The sequence below is a fragment of the Ischnura elegans genome, chromosome 11 (assembly GCF_921293095.1).
Source record: "Ischnura elegans chromosome 11, ioIscEleg1.1, whole genome shotgun sequence".
Lineage (NCBI taxonomy): Eukaryota > Metazoa > Arthropoda > Insecta > Odonata > Coenagrionidae > Ischnura > Ischnura elegans.
In genome coordinates, this window is record NC_060256.1 from 59699128 (window position 1) to 59723812 (window position 24685).

Below are 24685 nucleotides of genomic sequence, written 5' to 3' on the forward strand. Positions count from 1 at the left end.
CTCAAAAGTTTGTCGAAAAAATGGAGACTACGTTGAAAAATAGGCTAAAGTGTAAGATTTTCAATGATGTGAAAATTAATAACAATTAACAAAATTTTCCATTTGTAAAAAATATGGGAACCTAACTTTTCGTACTACCCTCGTTATATGATATTGAAGCACAGAGTAGGTACTAGAATTTCTTCCACTTGAGGGCTTGTAGTTAAAGTAAGACAGGAGATGCAGAGAGAAAAAACAGCAAGCTGGGGATATGTGTCAATATAACATGGGCTGTTTATAACAAAATGGTATACATATTAAGCATTCCCAGTAAATGATGCCACATAGGATAGCCGTCAAAGAAGGAATAGGTGATAGTGAAGTTATCAGTCAGCAATGAGATAAAGAATGGTCACGACTAAAAATCTCATTTGTTTGCCAACCAGGAACCAAAAATCTTATTTATCATACAACTTTTTCAAAGATTCACAGGAAGCTTAGACATCCAGATCTCATTCTCCCCAGACATGGCAGAAATTTCAACGAAAAAAAGCTGCATTTTATAATAATTTGGAGATGGAGAACACGCTGAGCGATGTAAAAGGACGATTTTGCAATGTAGGCTTTAAATTTTGACTAAAGACACATAACGGAGAACAGAGAGGAAAATTAACACATCGCACACTTGGTGATTCACATACTTCCTTTAGGCAGACTTGCGCCGAGAAATTAAGAGCCGATAACACCAATATATAATCTCGTAGGTACGTACGCAGCTGTACACGGCGTCGTACAAAAATCCCTCTTACGCCACAGCGACAAGTCAATATGTATTACTTCACCGTATAATCAATTATGATGCTAACCACTTTTAATAATCATACGATAAGAAATGCGGATATAAAGGTGAAGAATAGAACACCATTATGTAATAGCACAATCACTTAACAGCGAACGAGGTGCACGGAAGCTATATTTTTCATAGCATTCCTATTGAAAGATAACGGAACAAAGACACACCACAATCATCTCCACGGAGTTAAACGACGGCAACTATTTACCGCGATTACAGATCAATCAATATCCACGGTAGGAAACATAGTATTCCGGAATGTCGCGGCCCAAAGTTCTGATCAGCAATGGTGAAATCCCCGAAAAGGGATTGAATTTACTCAAAGAAAAGTAAGTTGGATCGAGATGGCACCTCCACAACATCTGATAAATTTAAGGTTGTAAGAAATTTCATACGGTGCACTTACACTCTACAGGCACCTTACCTTCCATTTATAAAGTAAAATTTCTATGTAGACCACAAATTGGCGGTGTTCTTTACAATTTTCCAATTTCGCCCCTCTCCCCCTCTCTATCAATTAAACATCTGAATGCCGCTAGGCGCAAATTTTGTTCCCGCGTTTCTGACTCTCACTCAAATGACGAAACTTCGTCAAACAGTGAAATACAGTGAGTCCTCGTTTAACGTTGTTGATTCGTTCCTGAAAAAGTCGACGTTAAGCGAAACAACGTTAAGCGATGCAGTATTTCCCATAAGAAACAATGTAAAAAATTTAAATTGGTTCCTAGCCATGTTCCTAACAATCCATTTCTTCGTGAAGAATCCAGAATTTCCCGGGCGAGAATCCAAGGAGGCCAATTATCGGAGCCGTAACTTTAAGCAGACTTTGTGACCAATCGGGAGACACCTGAATCAGGCCAAAATGAAAAAAATCTGAATCTGACACTCGGAAGCACGAGGACGAAGGGCGAGTCAATTTTCGTGATGATATGAATTCTTTAACCCGGCGGAAATCGCGAGAAACATTCATTACCGATTTTTCACTTCAGCATGATAACGATTCATTCGAAACGAATTTTCATAACGAAAAGGTTGGGAAGAAGGCATTATTAAATGAAATATAAAAACTAAAAAGAAAGTATTTTTAATGGCGAAACATCGATATTTTCAGTAACAGAAGAAATTTTAACTGTAAAAACTCGACCTGCAAACCTAAAACTAGACCGATCTCTCCAGCAGTTGCACCTTCTTCAATTCTTTTAATAATACCAAGTTTTTATTCTAATATCGCCGTTTTTTCTTCACGTCTGAAGAACCACCAGGATAGCCACTCTTCTTCGTGGACATTTTTTTCGGTTGGCATCAGAAAAATATACGGATAATGGGTAAATGAGGCGATAATTATTCGCTCAGATGCATAGTTAACATACGCTACCCACGCCAACCTTTTCTGTCGAACGAAAATTACCAATCGCATTAATATGGTAATATTTACTATACATCAGATGCGCTTGCGTTCTATTCGCCATTCATTTTTTTTTCGCCGCGCATAATTTGAACAACGTTATCGCGAAGCAATAACGACGTTAAATGATGAAGGGTTTCAATTTTTGGACAACGTTATCGCGAAACAACGTTAAACGGGACGACGTTAAACGAGGACACACTGTATGTTGAGTAATCCCATGCCCGTGACGAGGAATTTGTAATCTTGAAATTTAAATATTTTCTAGGGCTGTTCATATACCCTGCTTCAATTTCCTCCTCCCTAAATTCGAGGGCGGATGCATGATTTTTTCCGGGGGGGGGGGTGAGAAAAAACTAAAGAGAACTTTCAAACTTTCCAAAAAAAATCTCAGTTAATGAAAAATGGGTGAGATAACGCATGGAAATGCAGAGTCCATATAGTAAAAAAATGTGCCCTAAATGGCGTCTGTATTCATATACAAATGCATTTGCTGCTGGGGAATAGAATGCTGTCCTTATGTCCGAAAGTCAGATATGTCTGTGAATAGAGGTTTTACCGAAATATTCTACAAAATGTGTACTTTCATTTGGGCTACACCTTGAAAGGATGCGGAGAGTTTTGTGTCTTCAATTGATTCTATCAGATGCACTGGTGGAAGGAATTCTCAGTTATTCTTGGTCATGTCACCCATGCCTGATAGGCAAAAGGTTGGAGATCAACGGAAGTTAATTCTCATTACAATTTGACAAAAGAGAACATTCTAAAATAAAAGTTAGGAAATCCTCCCAACTTAATATGTATTGTGGAAATAAAAAACACCTGAAAACATGGAGCGGAATTAAACGAGCCTTGGAATTTTTGATCCATCAATCCTGGCATTTAGGGGTGAGTGTGGTTCAAAGTAAGAAGGTCCTTGAGGTCACTTTCAGGCAAAATATTTTTGGAGGGTTATCAGCATCATCTGAGATACGGGAAAACGAGATCAAGAAAATTAAGATGGCAGCAAAGAATGTATGGATACAATATTAGGAAAAATAGATGAGGGTAGGTTAACTAGATCATACCAAAGATGAAAGGGAGAATAGATATTTTGGGACTGCCTGAGATGTAGAGATAGTTAGGACTACTGGAGTGATGGGTATATGATTATATATATAGTGGTGAGGAAAGTTAACTCGGGATAGATTTGGTATTAAGTAATATGCTTGAAAGAGAGTAGTAAGTATTGAGTTGAGGCATGACCCACCCACCTTGAATGCATGCCAATTAGAAATCATAGGGAGCATATGTGGATTTTGGGGGGGGGGGGGCACGTGCCCCTCCCAGACACTTGAAAAATAGACAAGATTTTTAATACGGTTATCATTACGTTCGATTTTTTTGTGTATTACGAAGCCTCAATCATTCAATTTCATATTAAAATAAAGAGAATATTTCGTACAGTATTAGGGTAGTTTCCTTCATCAAAGAAAACAAAAGGCACTGATTGCGATTCGTTGCTCACCATTAGTGCATTCATTATATACAAATTATTTGGTTTTAGAAATCCCAGTTTAGATGAATGCTAATGGTCAATTTTAACCTCATTTGAAAAAGGCCAGATTGGCACCCTTGCGATGCCCACTCCACGTGACGTCACAGGGACCTAGATTCTATACGATTAGTCAGGAATTATACATTATCTGAGATAACCAATGCATGCATTAGGCGAAGAGCTCAGGGAAACATTTCTTAATATTCACCTATTAAAATTGCATATGGTCAGAAAGTTTCCTTTGTTTGATAGGGGAATAATAATCCTTATTTAAGCCAAGCGCTACCTGCTAGCAGCCTGCATCATATCGGTGCTCAAAGCCTCACACCAAGGTGGCCTCACACGGTGGCAGCTGGAACCAGAATGACGTCACACAGGCTTTTCCCAGCATTCATACTTAGCTGTCACGTTTTCGTGGGCTTCAAAATTTTCACTTTTCATTTAATCGCAAAAAATAGATATCGTCCTTTAAAAATCAGAAGTGTAAAATATGTACTCCAGGAGTAATGATCTTTCGTTTTAGGCAATTAAAAAAAAGGAAACAACCCTATTGTTGTATGTTGTTTCTAATCTCACATATGAGAAGACCATTTGCCTGTCAGACCCTTGTGCTCCAGAAAGCTCCCCCCCGTATCCACCCTTGAGTGTAGATGATGAAGGATGTGAAGGAGATGGCTAATATGTAGTTGTTAAAATATCAGCTGCTAGGAGAGTTGAGGAAAGGGCTGCATCAAACCAATCTTAGCATTGATGACTGTTGGTGTCATCATCATCATCACTGGTCAACAATCCTAGGATTGGTTTGACGCAGCTCTCCACTCAGTTCTCCTATCAGCTAATCTTTTCACACCTACGTATTTCTTCTCTTTCACATCTCTCTTTACTTGTTCCATATATTTTGTTCGGGGTCTTCCTTTTCCATTCTTGCCTTCCACTTGTCCTTCGACGATTGTCTTCATCAGGCCATCATGTCTCAAGATGTGGCCTATAAGGTTTAATACTCTATTACCTTCATCTTGATGGAAAGAGTTTTAATTGACTATATATTAACATTTATCCTCAACCAAACTTTTCAGAGCATACCAAGACAATAACCATATTCAAGACAATTATTAGAAGCATGTTAAAATAATAAGTGAATCATCAAAAGTCATCCCTTTGAGAGTAGCTAGTAATAATATGCAAAACCATTTTATTTTAGGTGCGACCTTATCATATGCCCAGAGCTACCATATCCTTTGAGGGCAGATATTTTAAAACGTGTGAAAGGAGTTGACGCCATATTTTGGTTCACTAAGGTGAAGCTAGACAAGGAAATGATGGATGAAGCTGGTAAGATGAGATTTTCATTTTCAGGTCCCAACTTCGCCATCAACATCCTACTATCCACATATTCATGCTGTTGCCTGCACTCAGTTTTAAGTAATGGAAGTACATTCATAGTAGGTTTAAATTTTGATTAGAAGGATTGAGCAAATTTCATCAACATGTAAGTTAGAAGGCACCACTATATTTAATTAGCTTTTCTATATTTATATTATACCTCAGCTAGAATCTGATCTTTATCGGTTGTTCATTAGGCAAACAATGATTCCCATATTTCAGTCATGAGGTGACTTTAATTCTATCAAAAAAAAACAGAAACAGGGCTCAAAAGTTTGAACCTCCTATTTGAACAAAATATTAAATCTGACCTATTGTTTTAATTTCCATGCTCAGGGGAAACTCTGAAAGTAGTTGGGACTATGTCAGCTGGATATGACCACATTGACATTGCTGAGCTAAAGCGACGAGGGATCCTTGTTGGAAACACACCTAACGTCCTTGCCAGTGCTGTGGCAGAAATAGCTGTTGGTCTCATAATTGCTGCTGCTCGGAGATTTCATGAAGGTCAAATGGCACTTATGGCGTAGGTATCAAGGAACCATTCATTTTGAATTTTAATTTTGTCATTAGTCATATAAAGCTGTGGAAAACAGCCATTTATCTTCAGAGAAAATTGATGTTGATGAATATTCATACATGGTGACACAAAGCAGTGGTGCAGCGAGGGGGGGGGGGGGGGGTTAAAACCCCCCCAGAGCTCAGATAAATTTTTAATTTAAATCCATTTTACTTAATTGTATTGATATTACTAATATAATAGTGCAAGGATTAATAAAATATCCCTCAGAAAGCCGTAAAACTCACCATTTTCAACCATTTATCTTAAAATCTCGCACCTACCACTTATCCTGGTGGGTATACCATACCCCACACACCCTTGTATTAGGTAGTTTCACCTTAACCCCCCACAGCCTTAATTTCTAGCTGCACCCCTGACGCAAAGTATCACAAAAAAATCTTTTAGATGATAAGATGCAATTGAAGTTGTTGCTCACTCATACGGAGCCATACTTGAGTAAACCAAGAGACCCAAGGACAGCAGGTTTCACTGTTTAATCTTATCTATTAATGCATAATTAATATCTGTATTAAGAAATTCCTGGAATACTGGTGGCCCTCAATGGATGCTTGGGATGGAAGTCCGTGGGTCAACAGTCGGCATTGTTGGGCTTGGAGGAATTGGGCAAGCTGTTGCTCGCCGCCTCCAGTCATTCGAGGTCGGAAGGATTATTTACTGTGGACATTCTCCAAAAAAGGAGGGTAAGTATCATTTATGGATACATCCAGTGCTTATAGCCACATTCTTAATTAAGTGCCAAAAATAAGCTAAAATCACTAAACATAAACTTGCTTGAATTTAATGCAAGTTCTCATGGTTACATAACCAAATGAGGAAACATCACGTAAGGTATTTTTTAACAATCAATCAAACAACCAGATCAAGTTTTGTTCAACTACCTAATTGCCATAACCAATGAATGAACTAACTTGCCATGCCAACTCATGTACCAAAAAAAGCAAATCCTTCTTTATATAACAACATTTTCGCATAAACAAGCTCAGAAATGACTCCGAATGAATTAAAGGCACAGTAATTATTGAAATGATTCACAAAGACTAATCTTTTGGAGTAAAGCCTCACTTCAGTTTTTATAATTTTTGAACAGTATAGAGCAAGTAAATATGTTATTATATGATCTTAAATTGGATTGCATTCCTTATTTATTTCATCATCATCTCTACCCTTGCTAATAGGTTAAATTAAATTTAGCTATATACTGAGGTTTTCTTTGAAGTTATTGATTTCAATGTGATTTATTATGCGAACTTCCAATCCTGTGTTGAGGATAAATTTTCTGGTAATCATCGCCTGGCTTTTGTAGAGCTTTTGCAACACAAAAAAGGGTAGTAGGTTAACAGCAAAGATAGCCCAGTGGCAAACTTGAAAATCACATTTCAGAGAATTGAAATTCCTTACGTTGCCTTCCTTGTATATCCACTACATATATATGTATGCAAAGGATAATTTGAAACAACTCACAACCACGACAAAAAGAGAACACCATATTATAGCCCTCTATATTTCCAGGTCCAACAGAAGCGATAAACTAAGATATTTTGCCAAATACATAGATAGATATAGAAATTCGTTTTGCCCCAACACCATAAATACTGGTCGTAATTTTGTTAGAGCATTTGATTTTTATAAATAAACTGCTGGTGTCAAGGGTGGATCCAGGATTTTTTTCTGAGGTGGGCACAAGGGTCTGACACTCAAATGATCTTCTCATACTTGAGATTTAACACAAGATATGTACAGCAATTACTGTACGAAATATTCTCTTTATTTTAATATGAAAGTTATTAATATGAACTTAAATGATTGAGGCTCCACAATATACAAAATAAAACAAAAGAAACGATAACCATATTACAAATTTTGTTAATTTTATAAGCGTCTGGGGTTTGGGGAGGACACGTGCACCCGTGTAGTGATGGCTTAAACAACTCTTTTTGTGGAGCTGCCTCACTGCTCACAGCATACTCCAGAGAGCCGCTCGCACAGTGCGACTCAGCAAAGCGTTTCTGGGTTTTGGGGAGGGGGTTGGAGGGGAGTGGAAGAAAGGGGAAGAGGGGAAGGTGATGAGGGGGGAATTTCTGAACCAACATTTTAAATGCAACATTTCCTAGATCCCAATTTGAAATATTTACTTCAAATCAATCATATATTGAATAATCACAATGCTTAGCAGGACTAATTTCTGCCAATACGTTATACATATCTTTCATGGATGACAGAAAATGTATTCCGTCTCCTGTGCTTGGAGATGATGAAAATTTAAAAATTCTGTTGTAACAAAATATTCTCTCCGAAACTACATGATTATGTTAACAGTCCATAATTAATTTCCTTGATTAATCTTAGTTGTTTGTGTTAGAGCAAATTTTCATTTTTGTCTCGTATTACTTTCATAAATTTGCCGTTACTGAAAACTTTTATGTGAGCATCCACCATTTTTCTTTCACTATGCATGGAACATGCAGGAGAGAATAACGATAGGGATTATATGAGATTCTTTAGAGTAATGCCCAGACAATGAATCAGGAGAATCTTTCAAGCGGCGTGAAAAGATGAGCAGTGGGCTACCTGCAAAAAGCGCCATGTGCTCCCTTTGACCTGCCAAACGTGCAATGAGCCTCACACGGTAAATGTTTGTGGAAGGAGTCGTGTGCGTATGGAGTCCAACTTCCACCGCTCACGACTCCAACATGCAAGTGTGCCATGAGGGAGTCATGGGTGCCGGGAGTCTGACTTCGCCTCGCACAATTCCAGTGCACAGAGTGCGAATGAAGTCTGACTCCCGCCGCACACAACTCCAACGTCCACATTGTGGGCTGAGTAGGTCATAAGCGTCTTGACTTCGCCTCGCACAATTCCAGTGCACATTGAGGGGAGGGAGTCGCGACTCACTAAATAAGACTCTCTCGCCTCACAGCTCTATCTGCTGAGTCGCACATTTGAACTGACTCACTCGCACAGTGCCCATCACTAAACCCGTGCTCCCTCCCCAATTCGTCCCCCTATGGCTGGTGACTTAACCCCCCTGCCACTTGCCTTTTTAGTTGGCTTGGTAGTATGTAGTTGTAGATGCAAAATCCTGGGACCAATAAAATGCATCATTTCACTTGTCAGCAATCCTCCACTCAATTGCTCTGTCAGCTAATCTTTTCACGTATATAAATTTCTTCTCTTTCACCTTAATTAATTATTATCCATCCTAGAGAGGAAAAATTCCAACAAATCGACCATGATAACCTCTTCTAATGTCTATACTAAATAACTGCTCATATTATGGTGGATATGGTGATATCATTGTAAATATTTCAAATGCACCCTGCTTTCTCTAATAGGTGATGCCATTGGTGCTGAATTTGTGACCTTGGAAAAGCTACTGCAAGAGAGTGACTTTGTTATTGTATCTTGCCCACTCACCCCTGAAACCAAAGGGATGTTCAATGATGAAGCATTTTCAAAAATGAAGAAAACGGCAATTCTCATCAATGTTGCAAGAGGAGGTAAAATTACTTCTTTAACTAACAAATGTTAAGAGTGAAAATGGTTATGCACATTTGGCCAGTAAAGTCTTGTAGAATGAGTAAACACAACATCACCAATAACACATGGGCTATCAGACAAAAAGAGAAACTACTTTTTAACTCAACTAATGTTTTCAAACGAAAGGCATTGATTGCGGTTCTTTACACACCATTAGTGTATTCATAATGTACAAATTATTTGGTTTTAGAAATACCGGTTTAGACGAATGGCAAGGGTCAATTTTATCATCATTTGAAAAAGGCCAGATTGGCACCCATGCGATTCCACTCCACGTGACGTCACCAGGACCTAGTTTCTATAAGAGTAGATAGGAGTTTTACATAGTCTGAGATTACCAATGCATGCATATGGCACAGAGCTCAGGGAAACATCTCTTAATAATCATACCTATTAAAATTGCCTATGGTTGGAAAGTTTCCTTCGTTTGATAGGATATTAATAATCCTTATTTAAGCCAAGTGCTATCTGCTAGCTGGGTACTCTGCTACGTGCTAGCAGCCTGCATCGTAGCAGTGCTCATAGCCTCTCACCAAGGTGGCCTCACACGGTGGCAGGTAGAACCAGAATAACGTCGCATGGGCTTTTCCCAGCATTCATACTTAGCCGTCATGTTTTCGCGCGCTTGAAAATTTTCACTTTTCATTTAATCGCAAAAAATAGATATAGTCATTTAAAAATCTTAAAGCGTGAAATACGTACTCCAGGAGTAATAATCTTTCGATTTAGGCAATAAAAAAATAATAGGAAAATATAGGAAACCACCCTATTGATATCTGTATTTTCAAATTAATAATGTATGCATATTTATTTTTTTTTTTACAGATTTGGTTGATCAAGATGCATTAGTTCGAGCTCTGAGTGAAGGAAAAATCTGGGCAGCAGGACTTGATGTGATGAATCCTGAGCCTTTGCCCTCCAACCATCCCCTGACTTCCTTAAAAAACTGCTGTGAGTGATTTAAAATTCATTCTATTTTTCTCTACAATACTACTATGTACTTGAAAAGAATAGTATATTAAAATCTTCATTTTCCTTGCAATACATATTAAATCAAAATAAAATTTGCGTCGATACCTCCACTGTATAAGCGCTTACTGGATCAAACCCGCTTATCTAGAAGCCCAACAATACGCATGCACTCAGCTAGCAGTAGCTGGAGCACAAACGCTAACCTCCAAGTCTCCAAGCTTTGGAGGTGAGCGTTTGCACTCTGGCTACTGCCAGCTGAGCACATGGGTATTGTACCGGGCTTAATCCGATGGGTGATTGTTAAGCGCTTGTACAGTGGAGGTATTGGTATGGAGCACTCAGAGGTCAAAGTGATTCTAACTTCTCTCTCTTTTCTATTACAACATATTTCTCCATACTTATTCCAGTTCTCACCCCGCACCTTGGAAGTGCTACAGTGATAACAAGACAGGACATGGCAATGTTAACTGCAAGGAACATTCTATGCGGTTTGGAGGGAAAGCCACTTCCAGCTCCTCTATGAATACCAATTACGTATTCAATGCCTATGCATGTATTACCATCTACTTTTGTCAACACATTAAGTATTACTGAACAACTGATTGCACCTTGGATTCAAGAGAAATTAAAGTTTTAAAAATACATCTCCCTGTGTTTCATACAGCAGACTCCTGATTATCCGGCTGCGGTATGTCAGTGTTGCGGATTATCCATGCATAATTTTCACTCTCGCTAAATATTTTCCGCAATATTTATGAAAAATAAAATTGGACCCAAAATCACCGGAGTTACTGCATTAGAATGCTAGGATACACTGGACTTATTATTTCCATTAGATTCCCCTTCATTAAACGGAAGCAGTTGCGTGCTAGCTGCATTCACGGGAGCTTCGTGTTCCTCTTTCCAAAGCCTCACAGTGAGCGATCGCACTCCATGATCACGTATACACGTCCTGCAGCAGCTGCAACCTGGGCAACTTGTGCGAGATACGACTACGTGGCATGATGGCGTGGTGCCTGAAAGTTTTGTTTCCGACGTCGCGCAGTGGTTTTGAAGCATTTTTCCACTTTTCTGTATCCGTGATCATGCAGCCTCCGATGTGTAGTTTTTGAAACCATTACTTACGTGGAGCCGTAATAATACGAGTACAACCTTGTTATTGCCGCTAAAAAGATCGCATACAGGCGAAGAAAGCTCTCAATGAGACTGGGAAGCACTCCAAAATAACAGAATAACTGTATAAATAATAATATATTGTTTGTTTTACGTAAATTATGAATATGACAAGACATTAAAGTGAAAGTTTGGATTATCCGTATTTTCCGATTATTCGTGCCATCTCTCCCCATCATTAGCCCGGATAATCCGGAGTTTACAGCTGTATGTCATCAAATCTTTTATTGATGGCATTTGTTCATACATCTCATCATTTAAGGACAACATCCCTCAGATTCACCCCTGACAGTGGCATAGCCAAGGGGGTCCAGACCCCCCCAAAATATGAAACTACAATTATTTTCCTTCATAAAAGAAAACAAAATATTGAAAAATCATGAATTTACAAAATATTTTTTTAGCAAATGAAGATTTTTTGATTATGAAAAGTGTTAAAATTAGTAACTTAGTACCCTCCTTTTAAAAAATTTTCCTCCCAGGTTTTCGACCCTCCCTCCCCCCGAACAAAATTCCTTGCTAAGCCACTGACCCCTCTGAGGACTATGGAATTCGTAATACTGCAGTAGAAAATCTGCTGCTTTACCAATAGGGCAACTGACTCATCGATTCCAAAGGTGTTCCATTACAAGCTTTTCTAAGTCATGCAAGGGAACTAACAAGTCTTCTAGTGTCACTAAATCAAACTGAATTTTAACATGCAGAGGCACTATTTGCTGTCATATTGTGCCTGATATTTTATATATGTTATGTTCACTATCTCTCATCGAAAAACTTCAGCATTAATTGTAAAAAAATACTTCGGCCAATTTACGAGAGAAAGTAAATTGAAGTTCTGGAGATGGATTTATTATCTAGCATGAGCTGCACAAATTATGTGGAATTAAACATTGTACATATCCCGTATACATTACCCTTTCATGATGTTGTAATAAAAATATTGCAGGAGGTAGGAATGCTGTTCAAATTTCCCTCCCACTGGTACAATAGTAAATACCGAAACTCAATTTCCAAACTGTGGGAAAGTGGCGCCGCATCATTCGTTGCAATACTTTTGAATTAGACTGTTTATATAACTCATACTTTTTATGCTTTTCAGTTGATAACTAACTCCTTCATGCAGTGAGAGTTACTTACTAACAAGAGAAGGAAATCGAAATCTAGTAGCTTGGCAGTGATTGGTCAGGGCGATTCCATTCTGAATACCACTGTAGAGCATGTGTGTAGTGTGCTAGGACATGAAAGTGATTTTGAAGAGACTAAAATATAGGCCAAGTAGAGTCCTTACGATCCCATTTAAAACAGGGAAGATTTAGCCATGAATATAACAACAAAATTTATTAGCGTCAATGGCTGATCTCTCAGCAATTTATAGAAAAGAATTCTAACTAATCACTGTGCAGCAGGTTGAAGCTCAGTAAAATTAAAAAGGCAACAAAAATGATATTCTAATAAATACCTGAATAAAATAGTCAGACGAATCTCTGTTGTCCCTATAATTCAATGAATATGGATATTGAATCTCATGTAAGATGTCTCAAGATCAAGCTCCCCATACCTCAATCTTCATTAGAATCACTTCTGGACTTGGACAATTGCGAAGCACAACCCTTGGTAATGGATACTTAGGCCAAGGAGATCATGCACTGGGCTGCAGACTGGAGGAACCTAGGTCAGGATGGGAAAAGACTAAGAAAGCACACATCTAAACACCATTTGGCTCACATCCCAGGCTTCAGGGTTACAGCTATTACATAATGCATTTGTTTGTATGACAGTTTCATCAGCCCTCCAGCTGATGTCTTCGGGTGAAGAAGCACCAGTCAGGTGAAGAAAATGCCACGTAAACAAATTAAAAATGGATCATGTGTAGGACAAGCATCGCAGTGCAATGGCGCATTCAAAGAGAGGATCGGAACTCTTTCCACTCGTATGGGGCATTCAATGAAGCTATAATTTAAAATTTCGGATCCAGATCCGATGACTTCTGCGACCTAGGATCCGATGAAGGGCAATATCCGCGTATATTTGGATCCGAGGTATCCAATCCGACCATCCCTAATAATTATAAAAAACAAAGTTACAAGTCGACCATTTCGTCGGGTGGTAAAATAGATTGGTTTTACCCAAGTTAATAATTTGAGAATTTATTTATAAACCTTTGATGGAATACCAAGGGAGTCGTTATGTAAATACCTCTGTTGGTCAAAACCAGCCTTAAACGAAAACACTAATGTTTGATTGTGCATGAAGGCTTTGCATCCATGAGTTTTGGAGATATGTATTTATTTCTATTTGGTTTCTCGATCAATTCTAGCAGTCCATTTACACTTCAGAAATGCTTGTCTTTCCCTCTATCAAGGGTTGATACCTCCAGGAGATTACAATACCTGATACAGGCTCAAGTGTCAATTAAACCAAGGAAATCAGAATACCAGGCATAGACACAAATCCTACGTTAACTAAGCCTGTAAGTTTCTAACTATGTATGCATATAAAAATTTTCTGAGGAGTATGCATTGTCAAACATTCAGCAGAAGTAAAATAGCACCTTCCGCTGAAGGTAAAGGATCACCACTAATGCAATTAAACATTAACAGAACCATCCTGTATTCATCTGAAAATAAAAGCACAACGAGTCATATATAGATTACACTATTCATAGGATGATTTTTGATGCAACCAGATATCCTTAAACAAAATTTGATGATACAGTAGAATATCAATAACCTTATAAAACTAGAATTTAACCCCTAACTGATTATAAATGTGTCCAGATTTCGAACTGAACAAAAAAAAGGGTCAATAGACTTCCTCAATGTAGAAGTATCAGTCACAGTATGTGCCTGCCGTTTTTTGCAGTAAAAATTTCCGCTGCTGTACTTCTGTTGCATAACCCCTATGAGAGCTTTAAAACAAAATGATTCATGAGTAGGACAAGCATCGCAGTGCAACGGCGCATGCGAAGGTAGGATCGGAACTCTTTCCACTCCCTTGTATGGGACGCTGCATTCACTGAAGCATAAATTTAAAAATTCAGATCCAGATCTGATCCCTTCAGTGAATTTGGATCCGAAGTATCAGATGAAGGCCAATATCTGAGGATATTTTGACCCGAGGTATCCGATCCCACCATCGCTAGATATAATCCGAAGGAATAAAAGTAATTCACATCCCTTGTATGAATCACCAAACCAACCTTTAGGTTCATGCAGTGATCAAGAATAATAGTCACAATTTGCTAGTTGGTATTTGGAATTAAAGTTGAATACACAAAATTTTGAATGAAATAATTTATTACTTTTTCTTCACTGGATTAGGATTAAAATTCAAGTCCAGTTCATTCATAACTTCAGGAAGTTTTTCCATTAATTCTTCAGGAGAAGTTTTAAAATCATTTTCTATCCAATATTCCTTAAGTTTTGTTAGCACAGGACCCATTTTCTTCCCACCTGTGAAGTGCATACATAAATTAGTTGAGTGAGACACATCAGCGATGCTCATTTAATAAAGTAAACATTTTCGCAACATTCAAACCTGGGACTCCTTTCTCCAAAAGGATGTTGCCATTGATGGGGAACTTTGGCAATTTCCACTGATCAAATTCTTCTAGGGTAGGAATGTTTCCCTTATACTTCAGAAGTTCCCTTATCCACTCTCTGACATCATTTTGTTTAAATTTCGAAAGAGCAAGCAAAGTCTGATATTGCCTGCAATAGAAAAAGACTGCTAATGACACAAGTAATGCATTTTTAAAATATCAAAGTATAAAAATGTATGACTAGTACCTCAATGGGTTAGACTGCTCTTTGATGTCACGGTTGTTAACAATGAAAATTCCCAGATCACGTTCATATGCTGATAATTTGATACGTGCATGGAAGTTCATCATCTGTAAAATTATAATACCAAGTCATATAAAGCTAACTTCCAAAAAGTAAGATGAAAATTAAATGATAATTGAAATAATTAAAAACATATATATTAAGGAAAAATTATTATAAATGATCTCGCAGCTAGAAGAGTGGAGGCATACAGGAGTTAGAGTACATATGTATGTATAAGCCTGTCCATTACTGTAAAATTTGTAAGGTGGTATCAAAATATCCCCAACATTTTCAATGTTCTGTGGATCAGCCTCAGAACACTGCTGCCCCCTGGGTGTTCTTTACAAGTACTGTTCCTGACTAATAAAGCTTAGTTTTCGAATGAAGAGCATAATGGAGGGGAAGGTGGAAGGAGGAGTTGGTTGGTGTTTCTCAGTATTAACTGGTTACCAACTGCAGCTTATGCTGAGGCCAGTGCACTGGTTAAAATGGTTTGTATGACATTCGGAGGAAGCAATCGACAGCTGAGGTCATTTGTGCCACAAAGGAAGGGTAGGGATTGCAGAGTGGAGACCATCTGGCATCAGATTGGCCTGATCTTAACGAAATATAACGAGAATAATATCCGGGCTCACAGTGTGTGAAGCCAACAATCTAGCCACCACACCAACCTGATACAATGTTTACAGTCTTATTTTGTATCTCTATTGCTTCTGTGATAAGCCTAAGTCGGAAATATTTTATTTTGGTGAACATTGTTGTTTCCTACAGATAAATAGTGTGGTCTAGCCCAGTGTCCTGTCTTCCCTTAGGCAGCCACTTTCTCCTCTTCCCTCTACCACCTGATCTGGTTAAGTTATAGGTATAAATAAAAAAGGCCCACATTACCAGATTCTACAGAAAAAGCTGGAAAATGTTGGGGTCACTCAAACAATGTTGGGGAAACACATCGCATAAGTTTTTAACTGTAACCGTGGATACTGTTTGTCTGCCAATTTAATATGGTATATTGATATGGCAGTGGTTTTTCTCATTCCCAGCTCAGTTAATTCTCTCCCTACCTTGTTCATTCCACAACTTTTCTATTAAGGGCAACAGTAAATGAGAGCTAATGACACAAGCTCTAGTGAAACTTAGTTGACTTTTGTCTTTGTAAATATAAGAAAATACCTAACTTGTTTAATACAAATTTTAATAAAAAATAACTCAAATTTGTTGTCTGAGCATCATCATGAGGCCTGATCAGACGTTCAACCCTACAGCCTGACTGGCAAGAGTTGTGACAGCACAAAAAGAGGGGCAAAGAACCCTACGCCAGCACGTTTTGGAGCCAATCGCTGTCCCCCAAACGCACCTCACACCCTTGCCTAGTCATACAACGTTGTTACATGTCCATGAAGCACCAAAACAAGATTGTACCGCTAAAACAAGCCCTTTCTTTAGATCACCAAAACAAGGGATTCTTCCTTTGGGTCCTTCACGCTCGTCGTCCCTTCCGGCTCCTTTCTTCACAGAAGCCTTTTGTTCACATGTGACGTGGGCGTTTCCCTTTCTTGCCTGGCAACCTTGCCCCCTACCCCTAACTAGACCAGGGTTCCCACTCAATCTAAATTATAAAATTCACGGTTTTTTCCAGGTTTTCATGGTCTAAATGCCTTCAAATTCACGGTTTTGTAGATAAACCATTTTAGGCAGAAATATTGATCACGCAAAAATCATCAGCCGCACGTTAACTTAATTTAACAAACGAGAAAGACACCGTGAATGCAAACGCAGCAATGAAAGTGCCATCTTTCCTGACGTCACATTTCGTTTGCATAATTCACCTCCGGCTAAAGGTTGTGAGTGGGAGAATATAGGGACCAGGGTGCCAGGAAAGTTAAGAAGTGTCTGAATTTTCACCAGGGTTAGTGAACACTTTCGTTAACAGTCTTATGGCTATGGTACAGGCTTAAGGTCAATATGTCATCATGGAGCACTGACCAATAATTGTGCTTAGAATATACTTGTGCAGATAAATGCGTGGACAGTGTCGTGACTGACCTTGAAATATGGTCAACTAACACATTTTTCTTTTGATCTGTCAATCGTAGATCTAAAATCAAGTTTGAGAGTTCATGGTTAAATAAAAACACAGTACTATTCCACAACCTTATATTTTTGCAGTCTACTAGTTTCAACGTTACAACGTCATTATAATGATGTTGGATAATGATTGGATAATGACGTTGTAACGTTGAAACTAGTAGACTGCAAAAATATAAGGTTGTGGAATAGTACTGTGTTTTTATTTAACCATGAATATCTCATCGTTCCACCAAGTAACGCCTAAATCTGTTGATTTTATTCAAGTTTGAGAGATTTTTAAAAGATTTTATGACGACATTCACAGCTTTTTCCAGGTTATTTCACGGTAGACAAAATTCACGGCTTATTCGCGGTTTTAAGGTTCTCACGGTTGAGTGGGAGCCCTCCTAGACTCTTCTGCCTGTCATCAGAAAACTCTCGGCGGCCGGACTAGTCATTTTTTACTAAAACATGGATTGTAAAAGTTATTTCCATTCATAAACAAGAGCTGCTAAGGTCACCTGAATTCTCAGCATTGACCACATTTTGGAGAGACGTAAAATAAATGCATGCAAGGTATGGTGTGGAAAGAGTGAAGTCACTCATTAAGTATACCTAATATAAAAAATATGTATTGATTTAACAAACTCTGAAAATGCAGGAACACAGTTACCTCTTCTTCAGAGTGCAGAAGAGAAGCCACAATGGTCATAGGTTGCAATTTATAATTTTTGGACCTTTTCCACAGCTCAATCATCTCCACCTTGTTTGGTTCACTGGGAAGCCCTAGAAATGCATAACAGACTTAACAGTTAAAGAGTTTTTATGAATGTACCCAGAAATATATTTTACAAGAACATAGAAAGAGTAAAAGTCGGTTTGGGTATAAAGAGAATGGTCAGCCTTTTAATGAAATACGCAATTCCAATAAATATAAGATTTTTTTCGGCAAGTACCTATGAATGGTGCAATTCCTATTTCCAACATGGTATTAAATATTTCACCAGCGAAGTTCCCAGACAAAATTTTCTTTAACTCTGACCATATCCTTTCACCTGAGATCCTGTTTAATCCATCCAAATTTTCTTGAAGGGCCTTCAGAGTATCTTCCTCATGATCATTAGGGCCTTGAGCGATTCGCCCATAAAATCTGTGAGAATACATGCAAATAAATATTGCCATCACTACTTACACAAATAGAATGCTCAGAATTAGAATTAAAGACTTTAAAATAACATCCTACTAAATCTACTTTAAACTATATTTGATAGCATACTATTCTTAGGCAAATTCCAGTGGGAGTAATTCAAACAGTCCCACTATCTTCCTTTATTCACCTCTCTTTACTATACTCAGCCTCAGTAACGTTGGAAGTTAGAAACTGACTGACACAGTCCAAAGGTCCAGAGAATTTTATTTATACAATCCACTACAAAAGTACAGTAAGCTAAAGCTGTTAGAAACTTATTTATCTGGTTTAAACCTGAGGGAATTTCGTTGACACAATCTATCACATAAGTACAAAATCATATGTAAAGAAATAAACATTTCCTTTATTGGGAGAGTCAATTAAAAATTTTCAAAGGCATTAAATACTGATCATCTAATTCTCCAACGCTCAGGTGACCAGCACAAATTACACTCCGGGCAGGCAAGCAGCGGGTATCTGACTTATATGGTGAAAAGAGAAGGATCATGTAATGTGTTTGAATGAGGTTGATGAAGACCTTAAATCAAAATTTATTAAAATAATTCCATAAATGGTAGGGAAGATAAGTGACGTTAAAAAAGTCTTCCTCATTCACTGTTGTTCTCATAACTTCGAAATGAAAAAATATGAAAGTTGTCACCCACTATCCATGAGTTGGTGACATCAGTGACTTTATGACTCGTTCAGAGACCTATTCCTAGACGGAAAGAATCACTCACTTGAGAGTTAATAGCGACTAACCACATAAGATGGATGCATGAGGCTGAGGAGCAGTAGTGAGCCTTTTGGCCTAAGTCAGTACTTCATCATCTTATCAGCAAAAGGGTTACGGCCTTTAATTTTTCATCCCAAATAGCTCAATGCAACCACTTTACATTGGTTGATACCACTTGTGCAACTGGGATGCAATGCCTAGCTAATGATAGATTCATACTTTATAGGAGCATTTCAGATTTTACCTGAAATATCTCAAAATCCTTAGATAATCTTCCTGTATTCTTGTTCTTGCATCACCGACAAATGTAACCCGTTTCTTTTTCAAGTCTTCTGATCCATTGAAGTAATCATATACAGTCCCATCTAAACCTGTAAATATGCACAAAACTTTATTCTCAAAGATGTTCAAGGTGAGATGATGGTAAATATATCTTAAGTATGAGACTTTTTAAATTGACAGGGTTTCTATGTGAACTGACTTTTAAAAATTCTAGAACACCTAATTGCCACTTAAAAAATGTCAGTGCATAAGATTAGTCTTTCACTAAAAACTAAAAAAATTAATTACCCTCATAGGTATCAGGAGTATGAAATCTCAAAGATAACAGCCATAAAAATGGATATATTTTCAGCAATAAAATACAAACTATCAAAGCTTGTTTCAATCCCTGCAACCATTTTCGAACAATTAACACAACTAACTTTTAACTACAATTCAGTTATGCAAAAAAACCTATGAAACAAAGTAACATTGGCCACACACAAAATTAAACTTAACTTTTACTACGTAGATTTAAAGGAACACTCAACTAAATCTACACACTTCAGTACATAAAGAATAATTATCACGAAAGATTAGGGATGAAATACTTCATGACTGTTTACTTCCATACTATACTATGTATCCTTACATAGCATGTACTATCAGTCAAAAATGTTTCTCTATAAATGAAGTGAGCCACTTCCACTCCAAAATGAAATTTGACTTTCTCTACATGTAGATGTATTTTATTCAGCCACAACCATGACGATTGAAATGGAGGCACAATGACATACGATGTTTGCCAAGGGTTTGCACTGCATGACAAATTTTTGAATAGTGCACATTGAAAGCAGGCAAATGGGCTTGAAGGTAATAATAATAATAATTCTTCATTAATTCCAGGACATGTGGTCAACATGTATAGAACAGGTCAATTACACAAAAACAAATATAGACGATAAAAAGAAAAGTAAAATTAGATACTTGGATGTCATGACTGACAATTACAGCCCGTCATCATCCCCATTGACGTAAAAGTAAGTCAGGTTTTTTTCACCTGGCTCTTGAAGATGCAAACAGGGAAGCTCATGGATACCATATTTAATATGAATTCTCCAAATTAATGTGTGAGAAAGCAATGCTGACATTTTACACTAATCTGAGAATAACAGAATAGAGGCATATGCTTACTTTCAAGCCCATTTGCTTGCTTGCAAGTGCATAGCATGATTCAAAAAGGTGTCACGCCGCACCAAAACTCGGAAAAAATCAGATATTATGGTGCTTCTAGAGCGATTTCCATGTTCACGGACTTAGAATATCATACAAAAATATAGAGATTAAAACTTTGTTTAGGAGGAATGGCACCACTCCATTATTGAAGAAACTGTTTTGACCGATAGAACATACTTCCTTCAAATCATGGGCCATGGCCTACAGGAGCAAGAACTACTAGGAAGACTTAAGTCACTAATAATTGAAAGAAGATTTCATTTGTAATTGTCAACTTTTTAAAACAAAGAGAGAAATTAATTTTTAAATTGGAAAATAGAAATATTTAGACTGGATTTTCTTCTAAGAAGATGATATGAAACATTATAAAGTTATTACATCATCCTAAAATAACATTATAATAAGACATTTGCTTAGGGTTTTCAGGTATAATGCTAAAAACAGCAGAAAATATCAAACCAAATTTAACTTTAACTAACATTATATATGATTACTCAAAAAAACTATTAAAATTGATAACCGTTGATGCAGCATTCAAAAAAATTAAAATTTTTGGTACCTATTTGGAAAGAATTTACAAGATGGATGACCATGAGCAGGAAATGATAACTAAAGAGCAAAGAGCTTGACGTTATCTACTAAATTACCTAGAAACATAGAGTTGATTGTCAAATCCCTGCGATTAGCATCCAATTTCCAGTCAGTAGTAAATTTAACTTGAGCGTGTCTTCCATCTGTGACCTCATCAATTCTTAATGTGGTGACCTGAAATAAAAGAGGTTATCCTAAAAAGGATTGAGAACAAGAGATACCAACCATAATTTGATACTTACAAATTATTACTCTTGGAAACTACAGAAAACCAAAATATAGACCAGAAATACGTACAACATAATTCTCTGAGGACACTCGTAGGTATAACTAATAACTTCAGGCTTTACTTTGTGAAAACTATATTGGAAATAAAGAAATAAAAACTTTGTAAGGTTCACTGTTATTTAATTATGGGCACGACCCGGGTTTTGTAACTTGGTTACATCGTCAGGTGATCCCATTATCATCATTAACCCATACCACAGCCGGACTCAACGACCTTCCATAGACTATTGTGATTTAGAAAACTCAATGTACCCCGCTACCTTCTTTAGCTCTCGTCTCCTCACCCACTTTAACCCCGCCCTCCCCTTGCTGGTCAGATACCTATCCTCACAGGATATCCTTCCTCTCCTATTCCATTCCGTGCTTAACCCTCACCCCCACCCTTTCAACCAGTCCTTTTCCTTCCCGGTAGATGTCCTCACTGTCATTTGTGTACTTTGTGTATAAATATATGATGCATGCAAGATCAGTCACCTGACGATGTAACCAAGTTACGAAACCCGGGTCGTGCCCATAATTATATAACAGTGAACCTTACAAAGTTTTTATTTCTTTATTTCCGATACTCGTAGGGTTTGTAAGAAAAGGAGGGACAAGAAGTCAATCACCCACAAAGTAAAAAAATATTATAGCGAAACTGTTCAACTACATAAACCCTCCCTTGAACATTCCTCAAGGAAAGATTTACATTCTCTCAGAGCAAAGCTGTTTCCACTTGGATCACCATAATCCCCCCAAGAACATTGAAGTTCCCTAATGGAACATGGTGATCCCCCATTGCTACCTCTCTCGAACCTTATGTTCCCCCAGGAACAAAACTGTTCCCCCAGGAACAAAACTGTTCCCCCAGGAACAAAACTGTTCCCCCAGGAACAAAACTGTTCCCCCAGGAACAAAACTGTTCCCCCAGGAACAAAACTGTTCCCCCTGGAACACTGTGGTATCCTTTTGGGGAATGGTGGTGTAACACCTAATTTTGAGTGGTTTGTTTTGGTTGTTGGTGTGACGAAATAAAAGCAATAATAAGCAGCAGAGGTGGAGTGAGGTAATTGTTGGGATTGTTGAGGGCGCGGGAGGAGATGAAAAGGGGGGACTCGGATTGTGATAGTTATGGCGGACGGGTGTTCCCTTGCTCCCGAGTATGTATTATTTAAAGTGAAATAAAATATTTGTAAGTGACGTGTGAAAATAAGAGTAATTAATTGAAACGTTACAGTGGTAACAAGACATTTCCCTGGTATTGACAGAAATTACACTGGTTGATATTCGAAAAAAAAAAGAATTCCATCAAAACTGCCAATTTTGAGGATTGGATCTCCCAGTTTTCCCATGAATTATGTCTATTCCACAGATGGAAATGTAATACATCACTGATGGTAATTACTTTCTAATTTTAGCCGAGTAGTTAATTAATACGAATGTTTAACACTCATGAAAGGCAAACTTCAGATAGCAACTGACATGCGTTTGGGGAGACTAGTTGGTATGGAATAATGCTCTGCAGAATAAGAATAATTTCAGTAGGAGACCAGTAACGTCCAGTAGGTTACAGTTGAATGTACTACAAAACCTCTACCAAACCCAGTAGAAATTTCTGCCACAGAAGCCTTCCTTACTTGACCCTCGTACAGTTCTAACAGAGTTTAATGGCGCCAGGGGAAAACTTTTTTATTCGCCCAGCTTTTACCACAGAAAACAGGGAATTGATGAACTAGGATGAAAGTTAGCTTTCGTCCAATAGCCTATAGGTAGCCATGAACTATTAAATTTGAAGTGTAACCAGAAAGCAAGTCCAATGAGGGTTTTCATTGAGTAAAATTTAGATATTTAAACATCATTCACAATTGGCCCATAATGAAGCTTCCAAATAAAAATAATAATATAAGTATGTACCTTGAAAATAATATAAAATTCATACAACAGAATTTTTTACTTCAAGAGACAGAACGGTGGAGAGGGGAGACAAAATCCCTGGGCGTATCGAATGCAGATAATTGTTGTATACCTCAGGACCTCGTTTTAATCACGTATAGACAGCATAATCACGTAGGGAAATCAACTGGCTCAAATTTTCCGATAAAAATTCATTGAAGATACAAAAGCCGTATCTTGAAGAGGGCATCCTGCCTTGAGCATTCACCTTCTTCTGTAAATGATTATTTTGTGAGGGTCAAAAATAAAATGTTTGTACGATTAAAATTTTATTTACCTCGAAATTTTCCTTATCGTTGATCCTAGGCGTGATTGTGCCATGTTTTTCTCCGTTAGCATTAATTAATCTAACATTTTCAGCTGTAAACATTTCCTTCATTTCTTCTGGCGTAGCTGTAGTGGCAAAGTCGAGGTCATTGGGCACTTTACCGCTCAGCAAATCCCTGAAGACAGAAGAAAACTCGTTGAAAACATAATAAATATCTAATAAAAGGTATTGCGGAGTAGCTCATTAAAACAACAGCGCTACCTAACAGCACCACCGGCAATGCGAATTTCATAGCCATATTTGTCGAATATCTTGGCTAAATCTTCTAACTCCGGAGTGAATATAGCTTTGAATTCAGGTGAATCCAACTTCATTTTCACACAGCAATACCTCGAGTTGACGAAGAAGTATAAAGGGGTTTTTGAATTGTCTATTCTTCGAGGAGCATTACCCTGGAGATAAATTTATTACTTCAAGCATAAAAGCACAGTGTGTTACACAGCAATAAAGACTATTCACATACCAATAATTTAGGCTCCAAAAATCTGATGATTCTACATAGGGAGAGAGAACGAAAAAATGCAACCATAACCATCAATACCTAACGAGAGGGCAGAGAAGATAGATCTTAATTCAAAAATAAAGGGAACGAAGGCTACGTGAAATCTTCACGTTTACGACATGGCGCCGTCACTATACAAGCCGGAGAAAAAATTAAAATTCAGGGAAATAAAACGCTGCTGAAGTTAAATCTTAACTGCCACAGTCACTATCATTCACAACACATAAATAAATACAAAATCGACTTGACGAGCTCGAAATTCTTCCCCCCTTGCCGCAAATGACGAATTATGATTCGATATTGTTT

The 24685-nt window shown here is 37.7% G+C and overlaps 2 protein-coding genes across 2 annotated transcripts; one reads left to right on the forward strand and one right to left on the reverse strand.

The window, feature by feature from the left end:
* The first annotated feature begins 901 nt into the window (after positions 1 to 901).
* On the forward strand, positions 902 to 10891 carry LOC124168323 (glyoxylate reductase/hydroxypyruvate reductase-like). Its single transcript, XM_046546495.1, has 7 exons — positions 902 to 1161; positions 4976 to 5106; positions 5494 to 5683; positions 6254 to 6420; positions 9073 to 9237; positions 10103 to 10228; positions 10657 to 10891. The coding sequence occupies exons 1-7, from the start codon at positions 1091 to 1093 to the stop codon at positions 10770 to 10772; spliced, it is 966 nt and encodes a 321-aa protein (XP_046402451.1). The 5' UTR covers positions 902 to 1090; the 3' UTR covers positions 10773 to 10891.
* Positions 10892 to 14695: 3804 nt separating this feature from the next.
* Positions 14696 to 24648, reverse strand: LOC124168211 (CCA tRNA nucleotidyltransferase 1, mitochondrial). The gene is made up of 10 exons (XM_046546345.1): positions 24341 to 24648; positions 24079 to 24269; positions 23827 to 23992; positions 21386 to 21503; positions 19486 to 19612; positions 18273 to 18466; positions 17990 to 18102; positions 15211 to 15314; positions 14960 to 15132; positions 14696 to 14874 (listed from the first exon to the last, which is right to left on the reverse strand). Exons 1-10 carry the CDS (start codon positions 24410 to 24412, stop codon positions 14720 to 14722), a joined length of 1413 nt encoding a protein of 470 aa, XP_046402301.1. The 5' UTR covers positions 24413 to 24648; the 3' UTR covers positions 14696 to 14719.
* Positions 24649 to 24685: the final 37 nt, after the last annotated feature.